Genomic DNA, 19,300 nt, shown 5'->3' on the forward strand with positions numbered 1-19,300 from the left:
GGACACCTCTATATATATATAGAGAGCAATGCAAACTAGTGACAATATACAAAGAGAAGTAGATATGTTTTGGAGAGCAAACGAGAGTACCAAGGGCCAATAGGTTCTTGATGGCACTCGGCATGGGGGCATTCGGCAAGACTCTGTTCCAATAAACCTCACCAGATTGTGCTGCATCACCTGCTGCAACTGCTAACTGTATGCAAATAAAAGAACCATTCTTTATTACATAATTGCTTAATAATAATAATAATAATAATAATAATAATAATAATAAAAGTTGCTCACCAAGAGGACTGCAACCAGAGCTAGAAGACGATCCATGGCGGAGAGAGGTTTGATTACATGGAATAGAGAAGTAAGTTGCTAGTTGGTTTATATAGAGAAGTTGAGAGATAGCATAATTGATAAACCTACATTTGAGTGTACGTATTAATTAATTTTAGAGCTCAACTGCCCTCTGCCTTGACATTGATTTTAATTGATTTGAGTGTTGTCGGCTTTCAAGTGAAGGATTCTGGTTATGGGCACCATCAAATGCATGTGTTGTGCAGGGAGGGTTGATCCTGAATCTGAATCAGGACACGTCGAGGGGCGATATGGGGTTGACAAACATGGCAAAAGTGACAAGAAATATTAAATTTTAGGTGGGAGCCTGGGATCGGAGTAAAAGTACAGGACGAGTTACGGAACAGGCATCTAAACGAAGGGAATGGTTGATACAAGAAAGGTAGGGAATGGTAGCCAAATAGCACTGATTAAGCGCCGAGGGATGCTGTCTTGGACAAGATACTGTGGAGAAGACATCCTCTTGTGCAATCAGAGGCGATAACTTGAACATAACTTTAGATTAAATTTAAGATCTATCAATTTCTGAGGTTCTTCTCTCTCTCTCTCTCTATCTCTCTCTCTCGTAATCTATCTCCTCTGTCATTGCCGCTCTATGTTTTTTTAATAATAAAATGACTATCTATTGTTGTGCGTCCGCAAATGTGGAGCCTCAGATTATTTAGAGCTTTGATTGTAGGTATTTTCAATAGGTCAATTAAAAGGGTTTTTATATAGTTTATGTAAATAATATCATTTATGAGGTGCGTTGAATGACAAGATGTTATTGACAAGCTGTAGAGATTCCCTACAATCAATGATGTAGAAGATCTCTACTGTAGAGGTAGATGTATTTGAGTTGAGACGAGTGCCAAATCTAGCAAATACTTGATATTGTTAAAACTTAAAACCCTTCATACTATCCTAGGTTATAAAATAGCATACTAACATGCTAGTCTTGTCTGAAAAATCCGTATAAATACATTTTCACATGTACTTGATGCTGTTTCAATCTTACCATCTTTAATACATTCCTGTGTTTTGATCTCATTTCCATTTGTTTTAATTTTTATTTCCCGTGAGAAATCTGAAGTGCAGCAATAAATTCGTCTCCTTGCTGCGCTTACAAGATTAAGACTTTATTCATAGATTGTCCGGCTGCGTGAGTCATAATTTATGATTTAAGTTAGAAGTTGAGAGTAGCGTTTACTTCATTACTTGTGCGAGCGTGACGTCAATCCAAAACTTAAATGCGTCTTCAACTGCACTGGTAAGGGGCCATCTGTTAACTTAATTACTTACCATTTTAATTGCCAACAAGTTTTGTATCCGCAAGAAACTCAACATATTGAACAATTAATGCTTTCTAGAAGGAAGTGACGGTTTGGTTTGATGTGGGTCTTCGACTTTTGCCCCTGCGCGTAGGGCTGAGAGTGGTGATCCACGGACGGCCGGAACCAAAGCCGTGTCTTGGCTTAAAGATAGCATTTGGTCTGATCCATAGTGCAGCTACCGCTCTTAATCTAGTCTATATATATCCTATCCTTAGGCGCCCGGAGCTTTAGGCTTCTGTTCCCAACCTAGTACAAGATAGACCATCCGAACCCATGCTCGCGATCCGACCGGTGGTCTACGCCCAACGGCCCTGTCTCGCAGGGCGGGACAGTGTTTACTGCTCGCAGACAGTAAACACTGTCTCGCGCGACGACCAGCCAGTCTTAGGTGATAGTCATATGTTAATGAAATTTTAGTAGCAAATCAATTAAAAATTATAATTTGAGGTGTTCGAGTCATAATCTAAGTAGTAGAGAACTTCTAAACTCTATCCAGTATTTTAATAAATGTTTTATAGTCATTTTGATTTATCAAGAATGCTCAAATTATTGTGAATCTTTAGTTATAATTCCATCACCAATTGTAAATTTATAGGGTTTAGATTTTTCAAAAAGGTGAAATATAGATTTTCCTCTTTAAATTATACATAGTAATCTAGCAAAAATTTTGAAAAAAAAAAGAATGCGAGCTTACCTACGATTCGAACCATCATGGACCGGGTTGGACCTAGCTAGGCCTCATGCAGGCCGGGGATAGGGTTGCGTCCAGCCCAAAACCTAGTTATAGATTCCTCAACCCGACTAGCCGAGGCCCTCCCAAGCCCAGGCCAAAACTGGTCTCGTCCAAAACCCTACAGGCTAGTTCATGGGTCAGACTTGGCCTGACTCGTGCTCACCCCTAGCTACATGTCATTGTATAGCTAATACACGTTATAGCTAATAAATATGTTTAACTGCGGTTGCAAAACACCTCAAGTTGTAATGAATGCACATTTGAGTAAATATATGTTCGAGTTGTAGCCTTTTGAGAAACAAAAGTGATTTAAATTGCAAATGCTCAAACTAAAGTTATGTAATTGCAACTGCTCATAAATTGCATAATTTTGAAATTGACCAAGCACTAATAACTCAAATATACGTGACAGTCGTTGCAACAACTTGACAAGTCATGAACACTCGCACCGCAATTAAAGTTGCAATAAATCTATGCCCTAAACCATGAAGACAAGCGCCATGAAACAAATACTCTTCAAAATGGTGAGAGGACACTGAGATAAGTTTGAGGGCATGAATGATGATTATGATGCTATATATAGCATGTTATGGATCTTATACTATAAGAGGGATAATAGTTAAATTGATACTTTAATGAAGAAGTTAAGAGTTTAACATTACTTTAATGATGACTTGACTTTATCCCTTTTTTGTATGGATTTGATATTCAATTTGCACTCCTCTTTTAACTGTTTGTGTTAATACTAGATTACGATGGGGTCCCTAAGTACCTTCGAGATCCACAAGGAAAGATTCAATAGTACTTAAGTGTGTTTATAACAAAGATGTCGGTCTTGCGAGACTTAGACATGATAGATTTCTCCTAGAAGTCATGCCTAGCTAGCATAGATTGTTGCTCCTCCGGCAATCTGAGCTCACAACAAAAATGTCGAGAAGTCTTTAGGTGCCCAAGTTAGTGAGTTCTCATACAGCCTGTTAGTTTCTCTAGGATTTACGTTGGGAAGTCTTTTGTATCATGAGGTGTTAGAATATAAAAATATAACTCTCAATCTTCACCAGAGCAACTCAGGTCCAAATCCCTCTTGCCATGAATTTAAAGCAGATTTTTTAAAAATTGACACCACTGCATGGGTCCAAGTTTCAGCCCATACAAAATACGTTCAACTTGAGAAGGCATGTTGTAATATAAAAATATAAACCTCAATCCTGACCATAACTTTAAAGTTTTGATGTAATATTTAAAAGGACTTTAAAAGGAGGGAAATAAATAGTTTTATGCTTTAATCGAGATGCGACAATTGCATGTCTTTAACCATTATAGATCATCACTGTTAATCGTCTCTCCATTTGTAGAAGCATTGAGTCATTTAGGGGTAATCACATTCTAAGCACTAATTAAGCCGATACAATGTCTTATAAGGTCAACAGACTTAATTACTTACCAATCTTTTCAATGGAGGGAGGGCGATTAGGAGCGTGATCAGGAGGGCGATATTTAGAGTTATATGAAGGTAAGCAATGGAGGCTTGCAATCGTCCCTCCACGTCCTGTCAACAGTAGTCTTTCCACCTTTTCCAATCAACGATTACACGTTGCCCAACGTGTGCAGCCAGTTCAAATCCACTGGTTTCCAAAACCCTTTTCTTTTTTTCCCTCAAAGACAATTGCCACTCTCATTCTATTATCTCTCCATCTTCCCAAAGGGCATTCTTCCTCTTCCTCATCCCCGTTTAAATCCGGATCTTGGAGAAGGTTTAAACCCGAATTTTCATAATTTGATTGCATTTAGTATCATTTGGATTTCATTTGATTTTCATTTGCTATCATCTTTGGCTTTCATTTGGATTTCAGATTATTTTATGAAACCTTTCCATCTGCTCCAATCAGTGCTCACATGTTGCCAACGTGCACAGTCAGTTCACCTCCACCAATTTCCAAAACTCCTTACTTCCCTTTTCCCTAAGGACAACTGCCAACCTCATTCTCGTATCCTTACGTCTTCTCAAAAGGGCATTCTTCCTCTTCCTCATCTTTGTTCAGATCCGGATCTTGAAGAAGGCTGGACAAAAGTCTCCTACAAAAAAGAAGCAATTTTTCCTCCTGAAAGAGCTTTGTTTTCCCTTCTTCTTTTTCGCCAAAGTAGTGTTTTCTGCCATAAATAGAACCACATGGCCAAGGGCTGCCCAAAAGGAGACTTTATTTGCTTCAGGTGCCATGGCTCAGGGCACACCTCTCGAGATTGCACATCTGCGACAAAGTTTCTTTCTCCCCCTCTATTATCAATTTTCCTCTGGATACCTTAAATGTCAATAAAAAGTTGGGATCTTTTGTCGTTTTCTATCTTTCTGCTGGTACTTCATCTATCTCTAAGCTCTAAGAGATGCTAGCGTACCCCTTCAACTTGAAAGACTAGCCTTTCACGATTGCGAAAGCAGCAGGGACCAGTTTTATGGTCCAATTCCAAAATGATGACCTTCTTGAGCAAGGTGAAGATACCAAGATAACTGATATATGATCCTTGTAAGGTTGCTTCCGACATTAATTTGAGGACCTTAGCCTCAAGTTCCTTCCAAAACCTTTCCTGACATGGATTCGGCTATACATGCTTCCCTACCACCTCTGGGAATGGGAATTTCTCTAGAACTTTCTGAAGGGTGTAGGGGAGTGCATCATGAGCTCTAACAACATTGCATTCCATATGAACTTCTGTGACCGCAAGGTCCTAATAAAGGTCAAGGATTTACTTGACATTCTTAAGGAGATCAAACTTTGTATGTTTCCCTAGTCGATGGAAGCTTAACGGAAGGATCCACCATTACCCAAGTCATCGGTAAACCTATTATTGAGAGGGCTTTCCAAATATCAGAGGTGCAAGAGCATCAAGCAAAGTGGGAGGGGAATACATTCAAGGAATTAGCTTGGGTGGACAAAGGGGACTCTGAGGAGGAGATAAACTAGAGGCGACCGACCATGAAGGCTCCTACCTCACCAGCGAGAAAGTTGAAAGGGAAGGGCAATTTAGTCCTTTCACTTTCAAATTTAAATAAGATGGGATTTCAGGAGGCTGTTAAGGTAAAAGAGGATGTGGAGCAGGATTCCAGGAGGTCTCATATCAACTTAGGGCCCCGAACTATGGGTATAATTTTAGCAAAACCCTAACTTATTGAGGCAGTCTGAAATGACAATAATATGATAGTAGAGAGGGCCCAATAGTCAGCTTTCTTGGCGGCTCAAGTCGTGGGTGGATCAAATGCCCCCACAAAATCCTCCATTAACTGCTACTGACTCTGTTGCGACTCACCAACAACCCTAAGGAAGGAGGTATCTACTTCGGTTCCCCCAAGTTTTGAGAATCTAGCTACAGGTAGGAAGAAGAAGCTCGTTGGGAAGACCAAGCTGGTGGGGAGAACATTGGGACACAAAGTTTGTCTACACCATCTGGCAGCTTTCAGGTCTCTCCTTTCTTCTTCTAAATGGGGGTAAGTCCACATCTTCTGCTTCTGTCTCCTTATCTTTGGATGCTAAGCATGATAGTGAATTGGCCAGCATTTTATCTAACTGGGGAGCTAAGGAACTTGTCCCCTTAGATGGTCTAGCTCGTCTTAAGGCCACAGAGACCTAAAGAACAGTGCGAAAGTCTTAGCCCACTGCTCCTTATTCTGGTTGTATTGCTTTCTATCTATTTTAATGAAGTTAGGCTCATGGAATGCTAGAGGTCTAAATGATCCAACTAAGAGGAGGTTGGTCAAAGATAGCATTATATTCTCTAATGTTGTTACTATAGGTATTCAAGAGTCTAAACTAAATGTTATTAGACCACAATCTCTTAAAAGTCTTGGTGGGTATAAGATTAATTCTTGGCTTAAATTAGATGCTCGTGACTATAGGATGGAGTGCTATTAGGATGGAATGACTCTCTATTTGATTGCATTGACTCATATATCAGGAACTTCTCTATCTTTGTTGTTCTATATTATAAACACTACAATGGAAAACTCCTGATCACTAAAGTATATGCTCCTATCAACAAAGAGGAGAAGGAAGTTTTATGGTAGGACTTAAAGAGAGTTAGTTTAATGTTCCCATTGCCATGGTCTCTTTTTGGGGACTTTAATGTTACTTTGCATTCTAGTGAGAGAAGTGATAGAATTGAATCCCGTATGGACATGAATCTCTTCAAAACTTTCATCAATTCTCTTTTTCTCATGGACCTCTCCCTCAATAGTAGAAAATTTACCCGGTCTAACATGAGAGCTTCTCCAGTCATGGCCCATCTTGATAGATCACTTTAGATTTTGAATCCAAATTTTCTTCCTTTGTCTAATTCTCCTTCCCATCCTTCCGCTCTCATCATTCTTTCATCCTCTTAGATACCTCCTTTCCTTTACCATGACATATCTTTAGATTAGATAAAACTTGGTTCTCTCACCCCTCTTTCAAACCTTTTATTATCCACTCTTGGTCCTCCCTTGTATGTCGAGATAACCATGTCGATATTCTCCACCAAAAACATAAGATCATGAAGAAGAAAAATCAAATGATGGAAAAAAAACATGTTTATGGCTTCAGCTCTTAGTCCAAGAGGGAGGCCATGGAGAAGTTAGATCACCTTTCTATCCTTAAGGATTCTTCCCCTCTCTCACAGCCTGATTTGGAAGTGTATTAGAGACAAAGATCTAGAGCTCTTTGGCTTGAGGAGGGAGACTCAAATTCTTCCTTCTTTCATAAAGTTGCTTATCACCACAAAATATCCAACTTCATTCATTTCCTCAACCATAATGGTGACTTTGTATCCACTGAGAATCTGAAACAGAAGGTTTTCTTTGATTTCTTTTAAAATCTCTTTCAAGCTGAATCTTCTTCTTCCTTTAAACTTGATTGGGACCACCTATATCCATCTTAGGTTCCTGAATTTTAGTCTTTTGATTCCCTTCTAGGATGAGATTAAGGTTGTAGTCTTTGGTCTTCACCCTGATAATTCTCCAGACCCAAAGAGTTTCTCAGTCTATTTTTATCAATCTTTCTAGGATGAAATTCTAGAGGATATTTTCAATTTCTTTTCTCATTTATATTTGGATGCAACCCCTATTCACAAAATCAACTTCTCTTTTCTTGATCTTATTCCTAAATCTAAAAATACCAGTTGTGCCAAGGACTTCAGACCTAGTAGTCTGCTGAATGGATTGTTCAAATTCATCAATAAGGTCCTAGCCAATAGACTAAAGCCCTTGCTCTCCTCCCTTGTTGATAAATCTCAATCTACTTTTCATTCTGATAAATCATCTTTAGACTTCATTGTCCTTAGTCACGAAATGACCCTATACTATTTTTCTAAAAATATCGAAGCGGTGCATCCTCAAAATTGATTTCATGAAGGCTTTTGACTCTGTTAGTTGGAATTTTATCATTACTTTCCTCAAGGCTGGAGGTTTTGGCCTCTTATGGTGTAAGTGGATTGAACATATCCTTGCATCTTCTACATCTTCTGTGATAGTTAATGGCTGCCCTACCAATATCTTTAACTATTATAGAGGTCTTAAGCAAGGTGACCCTTTATCCCCTATGCTTTTCATCCTTGCTGTATATGTTATTAATAGAATGCTGACTAGTAGTGTCAATTCTGGAGATTTAGCAAGGCTTCATCTTAGAGGTAGTTTAAATGATATTTGTTTTTTACAATTTGCGAATGATACTTTAATTTTCTATGAAGCAAATCATCAAAATTTATCCACTATTAAATCCATTCTCTATCTCTTTGAGGATGTCTCAGGGCTTGTTATCAACTATAGCAAATCTAATCTTTTCTACTCAGGGAAATTCGTCAACCGAGGTGCTACCATAGCTAATATTCTGAGTTGCTCTTTATCCTCTCCTTCTTTCAGAATGTTTAGATGGTTTATCAAGGCAATGGATAAGATTAAATGTAATTTTCTTTGGGGAGGGAGTGAAAAATCATATGGAATCAAATCTTCTGTCAATTGGAATACTGTTTGTACTCCTAAGAAATATTGGGCCTTGGTTCCACAATATTGAAGTCTTTAATTCATCTCTTTCATCTAAATGCATTTAGAAATTCATATCTCATGACTCTCATATGGGATCTGTTCTTTAATTAGATTATTATTCTGTATCTAATAGCACTCTCTAGTAACTACCGTTCTAAATTTTGGAAATACATTTATTCTATCTGCCAACCTTTTCTAGATATGGTCAAGTGGCATCTAGGTAGTGGCTTGAGAATTAGATTTTAGGAGGACAAATGGACCGGTGATAATTTATTGGCAAGTCTTTATCCTTTAGCTTACAAGATAGCCTTCACTCAACAAGTATCTATAGCCTCTCAAGGGTTCTTCCACGAGGGTCACTGGCTCTGGAGACCTATTATCAAAAAGCCTATTGGAGACTCTAACTGTGTTCAATTTGAAGCCCTCAAACACTTGCTCTTCTCCTCCAATCTTAGCTCCTCCTTGGATGTTGAACAGGTAACCTGGCCTCAAGATAAGACTAATGCTTATACAGTGAGTTCCATGTACAAATTCCTTAGCGATGGTGGTATATGCAGTCCATATTATACAGTTTTATGGAATAGTGTTCTGCCTAGCAAAGTAAAGTTCTTCTTATGGATTCTATATAGGTATAAACTTAATATCAAAGACAACCTCAGCCAAAAAGGATGGACATGGGATCATCATTGTCCTATGTGTCATTTTGCGTTGGAAAATCTTGATCATATTTTCTTACAATGTGATTTTTCCAAGCAAGTTTGGGATTTCTTCCTTCCTCATTTGGTACATCTCCATTTACATACAGATATCTGTTAGACCCTAGAGGGGGGGGGGTGATTAGGGTCTTATGCTAATCTAATCCGATTAAATGCCAATTAAAAAATATTAACAAGTTATCCTAGCAAGTATGAAATACAACAATGTATATGAGCTAGGATAAGCAATATGAACAACAAGATATATCCTAACAAAGAGATATAAGCAATGTATGTGCAAGGATATATAAACTCAAGGGTAAACAATCTAAACTAGATAGTGGGCAATATAATCAACAAGCAATAAACAAAGGCGATATAAGATATGAACATAAAAGGAAGTGCGCCAATGCAATCACAAACAAACAATATGATTACGGAGTTCGGTCCCCACGACCTATGTCTCCGCTCCTCACCTCGAGGAGATCTCCACTATCACAACCGGGTTTTCTACGTTCACCCGAACAACGTTTACACCTCACAATACAATTACTATACAATCACACCTCACACACTAAGTGTTGGTCCTAGCCCATGTCCTCCTCCTCAAGTGCTCGGTTACAACCTCTCCCTAGGCACGTCAACCGACGCCACTCCTCTTGGACTCTACCCCGTCTCTCACCACACACTTCTCTCGGTGTACAAGTGTATTACAAGTGAATCCTCACAAATAGGTTCAATACAAAGTGTTTGTTCTCTATAATGAATGAGAACGAATTATAAGCTCACTCTCTAAGTTACACAATCCCACAACCCAATTATACTATGAATGTAAATACAATAAGCTCAATGGTTGTGTGTGTACAAAGAGATAAATAAAATCAATTAAACTAAACTCAATATAAATCTAGCTTATGGAAATTATAATCAAAATAATAAATTGCTAGATGAGTTTAGAAACACTTCTCTAAAGATGACAAGAGAGTGGGAGAAGAGTGAATGCTCAAACACCAAAGGATGATCTCCACTTGCTCTTGTGAAATTTGCTTCACAAACAAAACTCTTAAACACTCTTTTAAACAAACACAAAACACCCTTAAACTTGTTTAAACAATTCTCTTAGTTAGGTTGAAAGAGAACAGCAATAGGATATTTATACCCACTCAAAAACTCAGCCAAAACCCCTAACAAAAGACAAAAACAGCCCCAGCAAACAGCTCAGAAAAATAGCCGTTGGAAGCCAACGGATCTATTGTCGGTCGACCGGACTCTCTATCGTTACTGAGCAAATGAACAATTTACCGGTCGACCGGTGCGGTCGACCGAAAACTGACATTCCAGAAAACAAGTTTTTAAACACATTTAAACAATTTGTAAAATATTCATTTGACTTCTGAAAATTATGAAACTTTGGGAAAGGTATATAAACATGTAAATGAACATGTTACAAAAAGAATTTTCCAAATTGCTTTTCCCATTTGTAAAAAATCATCATTTTGCAAAATAGTTCAAAACACGAAAATGTAAACATGTGAAATTTGATATTTTGGCTAAACCATGTTTTGAAACTTTGCACAATGATTATATAGACTTAATAAAATAAGTACTAAAACACAATAGAGTATGTAATATCATAAAAACCAAAACACATGTATGTATATATATAACTATATATATGCATAGAAACCAAAACTTATGTATATATATATAACTATATATATATACGAAGAAACCAATAAATGTGTGTGTATAGATATTGAGCTTAGAGTACATAACACACATAATATAAAATCTAAAACTACATTACCCAAGCAATCTTGATCTTCAATTAAGCTTGACTTGGTACACTTGCGGATGAAGCTTGAACTTGATCTTTAACTTGAATTGTATAGGCTTCAACCCGACGTTCCGCTAACCTCCTTTGGATATCATCGTTGAAGCGCAATCCATCCAACCTCCAACTACGTTGTTTTTCTATAATAAATAAGAAAACACAAATACTAGACAAACAACATTAGTGGTAAATTGTTTGTTAAACATCATCAAAACAAGAAGGCCAACAATCTCCCCCTTTTGGATGATGACAAACAATTTACAAAAAGGATATATGCATGAAAGGAAATGAATATATAAATTATAATTCACATGCATATAAATAAGAAAGATTATACTCATAATATTTCTTCCCCTTTGACAACATCAAAAATGGAACAAAAGAATTAAGAGAGCGAAAGCTCCCCTTATCAATAAGCATAGGTGAGTATAAAAAAGATATAGGGATTGCTCCCCCTATCAAAATGCCATATGAAAAATATAAAATAAAGATCATGGCAAATATGTGAGCAAGCATAAATGATATGCTAACAATCACTCACATTCAAGAGATAATGAGAACATATATGAATATATCAATATGAAAAATAGTGTCTCATATCAAAGACCATAAAAACCATGTCTAAAGATAGATTTATGAAATCAAAAGAAAAGGAAAACATGAGAACCATGAAAAAAGTTTTCAAGTGAAAACAAATCACTCAAATGAAATCATAAATCAAGATTTGAGTCCAAAAACAATGTTTGATCAAAAAGAAAATTTTCTTTACATAACTTGATCAAACCACTCATAGAATACATTATAAGGCACGAATAGATGATCCATAAGCACAAACATATAAATATCATCATATAAGTGAAATATAATGAATTCAAAGAACAAATCAAAACAAAATGTTCATAGTTCAAAAGTAACATACAAGAATCATGAACTATGGTTTTTAAAAATCATTTTTAAGAGTATAAAACTAAATCATCATTGATTTTTAAAAAATCAAGAGAGGCAACCATATCTAGCTCTTGAGCTAGTAACAACCCATATAAACATTTGTAGCATCTGGTAAACAATATTTGGGAATAAACACCCAATAACTCCGAAGGGTTATATAAATACAAACCTCTCATAAAAAACAAAATTAATAATTATGAAAACAAAAGAATTTTACCAAAGAAAAAGAATTGTTTTCATGTTCAAAAGTTTAAAGTATAATTTTTCAAAACTAAGAAAGAGAAGGATAAAAAAACATTAAAATTCTTGGTTTAAAAAATCAAATTTGTTTTGGTACCTAAGAACTCTTGGTACCAAAAGATTTAGAGACATGACCCCTATCATTTAAGCTCAAAGCCCTAGGGTTATGAACCCTCTTGGGCATATGTGGTGCACGGGATCGGTCATAGCAATAATCACTTAAATGACCATTCCGATTGCAATATGTACAATGGAAAGGAACCATTTGCTTATGTTGACCATTAAAAGGTGCACGTGGAACATTTGCAAATAAGGGTAGATTATTGGAAGTTTTTTTGCAAATGTGAAGCATTATCAAAACAAAACTTTCCTAGGTGGCCATGTTTACCACAAACATTATATTTATAAACATGTGGTCTACTAGAAATATTTGGCAAATGAGATTTATTTTTCAAATCAAAACAATATTTGGCCAAATGACCAAAACGACCACAAAGATCACATGAATACACATGAGCATGCATATGATGAACTTTATGAGAGTGTGCATGTGCATGTGCATGTGATGAAGAAGCCTTATGAGATGCACAAGAAACATTAGTCTTGGAGGATTTATGTGCATCATAGCAAAACTTAGCTAAATGGCCTTTACGATCGCAAATAGAACATTTATAAGCTTTGCTATATAAGTGTGCAAAGTGTACGGGTTTAGAAGTTGTAGTACGAGACTTTGCACCCACGTCCATAAGTTTCTTATTATCTACAATGCATGTTTTAAGAGTTGAATCTAAAGATGATATGCGTTCTTTAACATGATCCAACTCATTTTTAGGCATACAAGCATTGGAAATAGAAGTAGATGAAACATGATCATATTTAAATGAATTAAACTCATTTCTAATTATTTCTACTTCTATCATGGCATTATTATTAGCATGAGTTAAGCTAGTAATAGATGAAGTTAATTTTTTATTTTCAAAACTTAGCATGTCATTGTTTTCTTTAAGCATAGTATTTTCTTGTTCAATGACATCAAATTTGAACACTAGCAACCCATGATCGGATTTCAAATCTACATGCTTGCTTTTAAGATTAATAAAATTATTTTGCAATTTAGTGTAGGCATGAGATAATTTCTCATATGCACAAGCGAGTTCATCGATGGATATATCACTATCGGATTCCGAATCGCTTACCATACTAGGGCTATCGCCTAGTGGCCGTGTGCATGATGATGCTCCACACTTACTTGAAGAATAATCCTCCAAACTACGTTGTATTTCCTCCAAGTTGCATTGATGTGCTTCTATGAATTTCCATAAATTGTAAGCACTATCAAAATGAACAAATTTGTTAGAAATGGATGAGTCAAAAGCATTAAGCAAAAATTCTAACAAACGCTTGTTCATTGAAAACATTTTCTTATCATGATTGCTCCACTTGGATATCTCCAAAGTGGGCACCATATAAGCACAATCAATAACTTCCCATAAGTCGATATTTCTAGATTCAACAAATAGTTTAAATCTAGAAGCCCATTGTGCATAGGGAAAATTAATGAATTTAGGAGCAACATTTGATTCATAGCCTAAACGAAATACATTTATATTCATGATATAAATGTGAATATATGCAAGCAAGACAAATGTAATCATAACTAGATTAGCACAAATACAATAACTTGGATCTTTAACTCAAGGCGGTTAGTCCTTAAATCAAAGAGCACCAAACTCTGATACCAATTGTTAGACCCTAGAGGGGGGGATGTGATTAGGGTCTTATGCTAATCTAATCCGATTAAATACCAATTAAAAAATATTAACAAGTTATCCTAGCAAGTATGAAATACAACAATGTATGTAAGCTAGGATAAGCAATATGAACAAATGAATATATCCTATCAATGAGATATTACAAATATATGAGCAAGGATATATGAACTAACACAAGGGTAAAATAAACAATCTACACAAGTGATAGGGTAATATGATGAGAAATACACAAAGGCGATATAAGATATGAAAACAAGAATAAGAACGCCAATGCAATCACAAACAAAACGATATGTTTACGAGGTTCGGTCCCCACGACCTACGTCCCCGCTCCTCACCTCGAGGAGATCTCCACTATCACAACCGGGTTTTCTACGTTCACCCGAACAACGTTTACACCTCACAATACAATCACTATGTAATCACACCTCACTGTCCTCCTCTTCAAGTGCTCGGTTACAACCTCTCCCTAGGCACGTCAACCGACGCCACTCCTCTTGGACTCGACCCCGTCTCTCACCACACATTTCTCTCGGTGTACAAGTGTATTATAAGTGAATCCTCACAAATAGGTTCAATACAAAGTGTTTGTTCTCTATAATGAATAAGAACGAATTATAAGCTCACTCTCTAAGTTACACAATCCCACAACTCAATTATACTATGAATGTAAATACAATAAGCTCAATGGTTGTGTGTGTACAAAGAGATAAATAAAATCAATTAAACTAAACTCAATATAAATCTAGCTTATAGAAATTATAATCAAAATAATAAATTGCTAGATGAGTTTAGAAACACTTCTCTAAAGATGACAAGAGAGTGGGAGAAGAGTGAATGCTCAAACACCAAAGGATGATCTCCACTTGCTCTTGTGAAATTGAATTCACAAACTCAAACCCTCAATTGCTTAAAAGCTTCTTAAACCAAACTTAAACAAACACTAGACAAGTTTAAACCCTTGTTTAAAAACTTCTTTAAAAACTTCTTTAAAAACTTCTTAATCACTTGAAAAAGAGAAGCAATAGGGTATATATACCCACAAAAGATCTCAGCCAAAACCCCCGTTAAAAAGACAACAAAGCCCAGCTCAGAGAAAATAGCCGTTGGAAGCAACGGTCTCATTGGCGGTCGACCGAAAATTCTCGCGGTCGACCGCAAGCCAGATCCCAAACTGAGAATCGCGCAGAAACAACGTCGGTCGACCGTATCGGTCGACCGGAGGAAATTTCGGTCGACCGACCAAAATTTCGGTCGACCGGATTACTGTAGCAATGCACAGCAATTTTGTAAAATCAATTTAAAATAGTAAATGAACTCCAAAAATTATGAAATTTTGTGGGAATGTTATAGACATGTAGAATAACATGTCAGAGAAATAATTTCTGAAAAATCGTTTCCCAGTTGAGAGAAATAAATGTTTGAACACAGATTTACAGTTTCTGAAAAACTGCAGACATACACGATTTTCTAAAATATATATATATATATAGAAACCAAAACTTGTGTATATATATATAACTATATATATACGAAGAAACCAATAAATGTGTGTGTATAGATATTGAGCTTAGAGTATATAACACACATAATATAAAATCTAAAACTACATTACCTAAGCAATCTTGATCTTCAATTAAGCTTGACTTGGTACACTTGCGGATGAAGCTTGAACTTAATCTTTAAATTGAATTGTATAGGCTTCAACCCGACGTTCCGCCAACCTCCTTTGGATATCATCGTTGAAGCGCAATCCATCCAACCTCCAACTACGTTGTTTGTCTATAATAAATAAGAAAACACAAATACTAGACAGACAACATTAGTGGTAAATTGTTTGTTAAACATCATCAAAACAAGAAGGCCAACAGTATCCATCAATGTTTTATCTTATGTACTAATGTTTTAATTGATTCTAGAGATTGAAATTTTTGGAGTATCTGTTTCCCATCTGTCTACTGGTGTATATGGAGGGCTCGTAACATTTTTCTTATTGTTCGTGCTAGTTTTGTACAATGTTTGGATGGATTTAAAATTAGAATGGAATACATGTAACCTACTTTTCTTGCATCATTTTATATAGGGTGTCAACTATAGGTATTTTAAAAGGAAAATATGTCTTCAATGCACATAACAATAATATCAAAAATCACATACTACTCCTTTGGCACATATGAAAATTGAACTCATGATTGAGTGCACGTTTGAGAACTATGGATTATAATCTACTTAACTTATAATTCACAAATGGCTTACAGGCTAGGTGTACAATTATCCAAAATGTTTGGTAAATTTAATGGATTATAATTCATTTATAATAGTATAGTGTTTGGTAAATGAGTGGCTTATTATCTATTCTAATTTTCCAAATGACCAAAAAAATGACCATAATGGGGTTAAAGATAGAAAAGGCTTTGAATATTCTTAAAAGATAAGGAGTAAACTTGTCTTTTACTTGGTCAAAGTTGGTGGCTTATAAGCCATCAAAAGATTAGCGAGATAACCCACTTATTATTATTTTTTGATTTATAAGCCAAAGTATGTTGTTTGCCTAACATGTCTCAATAGATTATAAGTCATTTGAACCACTTGTCAAACAAGCTGAGACTAGAAGAGAAATATGGATCATTGGTCAAGATCCTCACGACTTATCTCATAGATGAATAATCTGAGACTATGCTATCAGATCTTGCTAAAGCTAATTTGGAGGGGTAATAATTATTTTGTCAAACGAAAAGGATTTAATGATAGAAAAATTCTTCAGCGGCTAAATACTTAATTTCCATTACTCTATTATTATAGCTATTGGAATTAGTCCTATAACAAGTCAGTATTCCTCCGACGATGGCACCTCTAATTTTGTTTTTGTTATAGAGGTTAAAAAAAAAAGAGTCAAACATCTTTTTAGCTTACACCCGGTGAAGATTTGGAGAAATCAAATAGTATACTTTTCCATCCTTTAACTTTTAAACCCGTTGCTTTACGTATGACTCTCTTGCGCTCAGTAAAATTTAATATGTCTATACTGGATGAGGACAAATTTTCAAAACCAACCTATTTGGAGTTTTATTCCCCAAAAACGACCCCATTCAAAAATAATTGATAAAACTGAATGGGGTCGTTTTTTGGGAATAAAAATCCAAATAGGTTGGTTTTGAAAATTTGTCCTACTGGATGAAGGAGAAAGGGGGAGTGTGTGCGTATGTTTTTTCGTAGACGTTTTAGTTATAAGGAACCAACCTAAGAGGACACACCCATTTAACTTTTGTCCATGCTAGGCTCTATAAATTTTCACCATATAATTTGCTTTGCCATCGGTCATTAGAAGCACCAGTGGCGTAGTGGTAGAATAGTACCCTGCCACGGTACAGATCCGGGTGCGGCTCCCGGCTGGTGCATAATTATTATCTATTTTGGAAATATTTAATTTTTTCTGTTAATATATAATACGTCAAAAAACTTAAGCAGGCTGTCCAAATTACTGCAACGTCATGTGTGTAACAATGTATATTTATGCTTGGAACAAGCAAAAAGTTTGTGATATCCTTAGGATGGAGCATTTCCTGAATTATTTCAGTTTTAGGTTTGTTTGTTAAAGATAATCATAATCATGTTCGTCTTTATTTATAAAAAGAGATTAAATTTTTTGGATCCTCTAAGGCAGTACCACCACATGAAATGACTAAAACTTAATCTCCTTTATAGATAAATATGCACATTGTTTTTTATAATTAAATTTAAAATTTGTCATTAATAAATAAAAACATTAAATTTTCATATTATTTATTATGTTATTATTTATTGATAATCTTACTTCACGCCAAGGAAAATACATTCAGTAAATAAGTAACGTTTCTAGCAAAGCAATAGCTGTAACAAATAATACCACTAGATGAAATAGTAAGATTTTTCAACAATAATATAGTAAGTGATAAAGTATGTTCAAGTAAGAATCTAATTTATGTAAGGATATTATTTGTTACTAAAAATATTTAATAAAATAATATTTGTTATGTGAATATTTATCTAGTACATTATATATTCAAAAATATTTTTACGGATAGCTGCTAAACTTGAATAAGAATGATATTGGTTCATTATATAAGAAACCATATAATATTTTAAATAACAATTATTGAAATTTTTCTAGGAAGAGCCGTTTAGACATAATATATATTTTAAACATAATTAAGTACTTCCCTAATGGAATTTTTTAGCACTGCACTCGCTCCAATTTATTTATAGACATTAGGGTTCTTCTACTCATAAATACCATGTCTCATGCATCCCAGAATAAACTTGTAGAGAAAATCTGCACTTCGCAGAAGATTACTACCCTGTTATGCTAAACTAAACGGCTAAATTACCTTATTGGTATTTTCAATAGGACTTTTTTTCTTTTTTACATAATGGTATTTTTTTTTACTTTCACTTGCGATCAAAATTAATCCCAATCTCGATAGTTTTGCTACTACTAAACAGACCGATTAGGTAATTTTTCCTATATGATATTAAATGTTGATATTAATATCATGATGTCACAAGTCACAAGTGTAGGACGATATACCAAATTAGAAATATCGCCCTACCAAAAATACCAACCTAGTAATTTAGCCTAAACCAAACTATATATCCTAAGCAGATGCAATAGCTCAGAGGTACGAGTATTTCTATAAATCTCCGTGCAGTAGCACTTCCACCCTTCAGGGGAAGAAAGGAAAGTAATCCAGCTAAAATCCTTGTCTAATTCATAAAGTCTCCAAAAAGCGAGACTGCAATTAAGTTCACCTCAATGTATTGTTTGAACATATCAATTTATCTTTCATCATGGAAGATAGACATAATAGTAAACACAAAAAGGTTCTGTTCAATAAGCTCACCTGTAGGTATCAAGGAAGCAAATAAATCAACATGCGACGCACACGAAAAATTAACTCCTATATGTGTTGGAGTGCACGTTCTATCAAAACCATCCGCATGCGAGCAGACGGTTCTCCACCCTTCAAGTGAAAAAAATAAGGCAATATGATAATTTCACCTACCCACTATGTAGTAGAAACCACCCGCTTGCATGTAGGTGGTTCTAGGATTGATATTCATGTGCTTGTATATGTCAAATAACCGATAAAAGAACAAGACAGCTGCAGATTGTGCCAACAAAGATACCTCTATAGAGAAAATCTCATATAGTGCCCTCTATGTAAAATCATTCAGGGAGGTAAGGGATAAAATAAATATTCTTCCAACTGCAGAGTGAATATATGTCAAATAACCGATAAAAGAACAAGACAGCTGCAGATTGTGCCAACAAAGATACCTCTATAGAGAAAATCTCATATAGTGCCCTCTATGTAAAATCATTCAGGGAGGTAAGGGATAAAATAAATATTCTTCCAACTGCAGAGTGAAT

The 19,300-nt window shown here is 35.6% G+C and overlaps 1 protein-coding gene across 2 annotated transcripts in view; it reads right to left on the reverse strand.

Moving 5' to 3' along the window:
- LOC109844876 (BURP domain-containing protein 3) overlaps positions 1-430 on the reverse strand; it is a 2,564-nt gene extending 2,134 nt beyond the window's left edge. For both annotated transcript variants that reach the window (XM_020414044.1, XM_020414043.1), the window contains exons 1-2: positions 289-430; positions 91-196 (exon numbers count right to left, since the gene is read on the reverse strand). In XM_020414044.1, the coding sequence (XP_020269633.1) occupies positions 91-196; positions 289-324 (142 nt within the window). In that variant the 5' untranslated portion in view covers positions 325-430. The remainder of the gene's footprint in view (positions 1-90; positions 197-288) is intronic.

This window comes from Asparagus officinalis, chromosome 6 (genome assembly GCF_001876935.1).
Source record: "Asparagus officinalis chromosome 6, Aspof.V1, whole genome shotgun sequence".
Lineage (NCBI taxonomy): Eukaryota > Viridiplantae > Streptophyta > Magnoliopsida > Asparagales > Asparagaceae > Asparagus > Asparagus officinalis.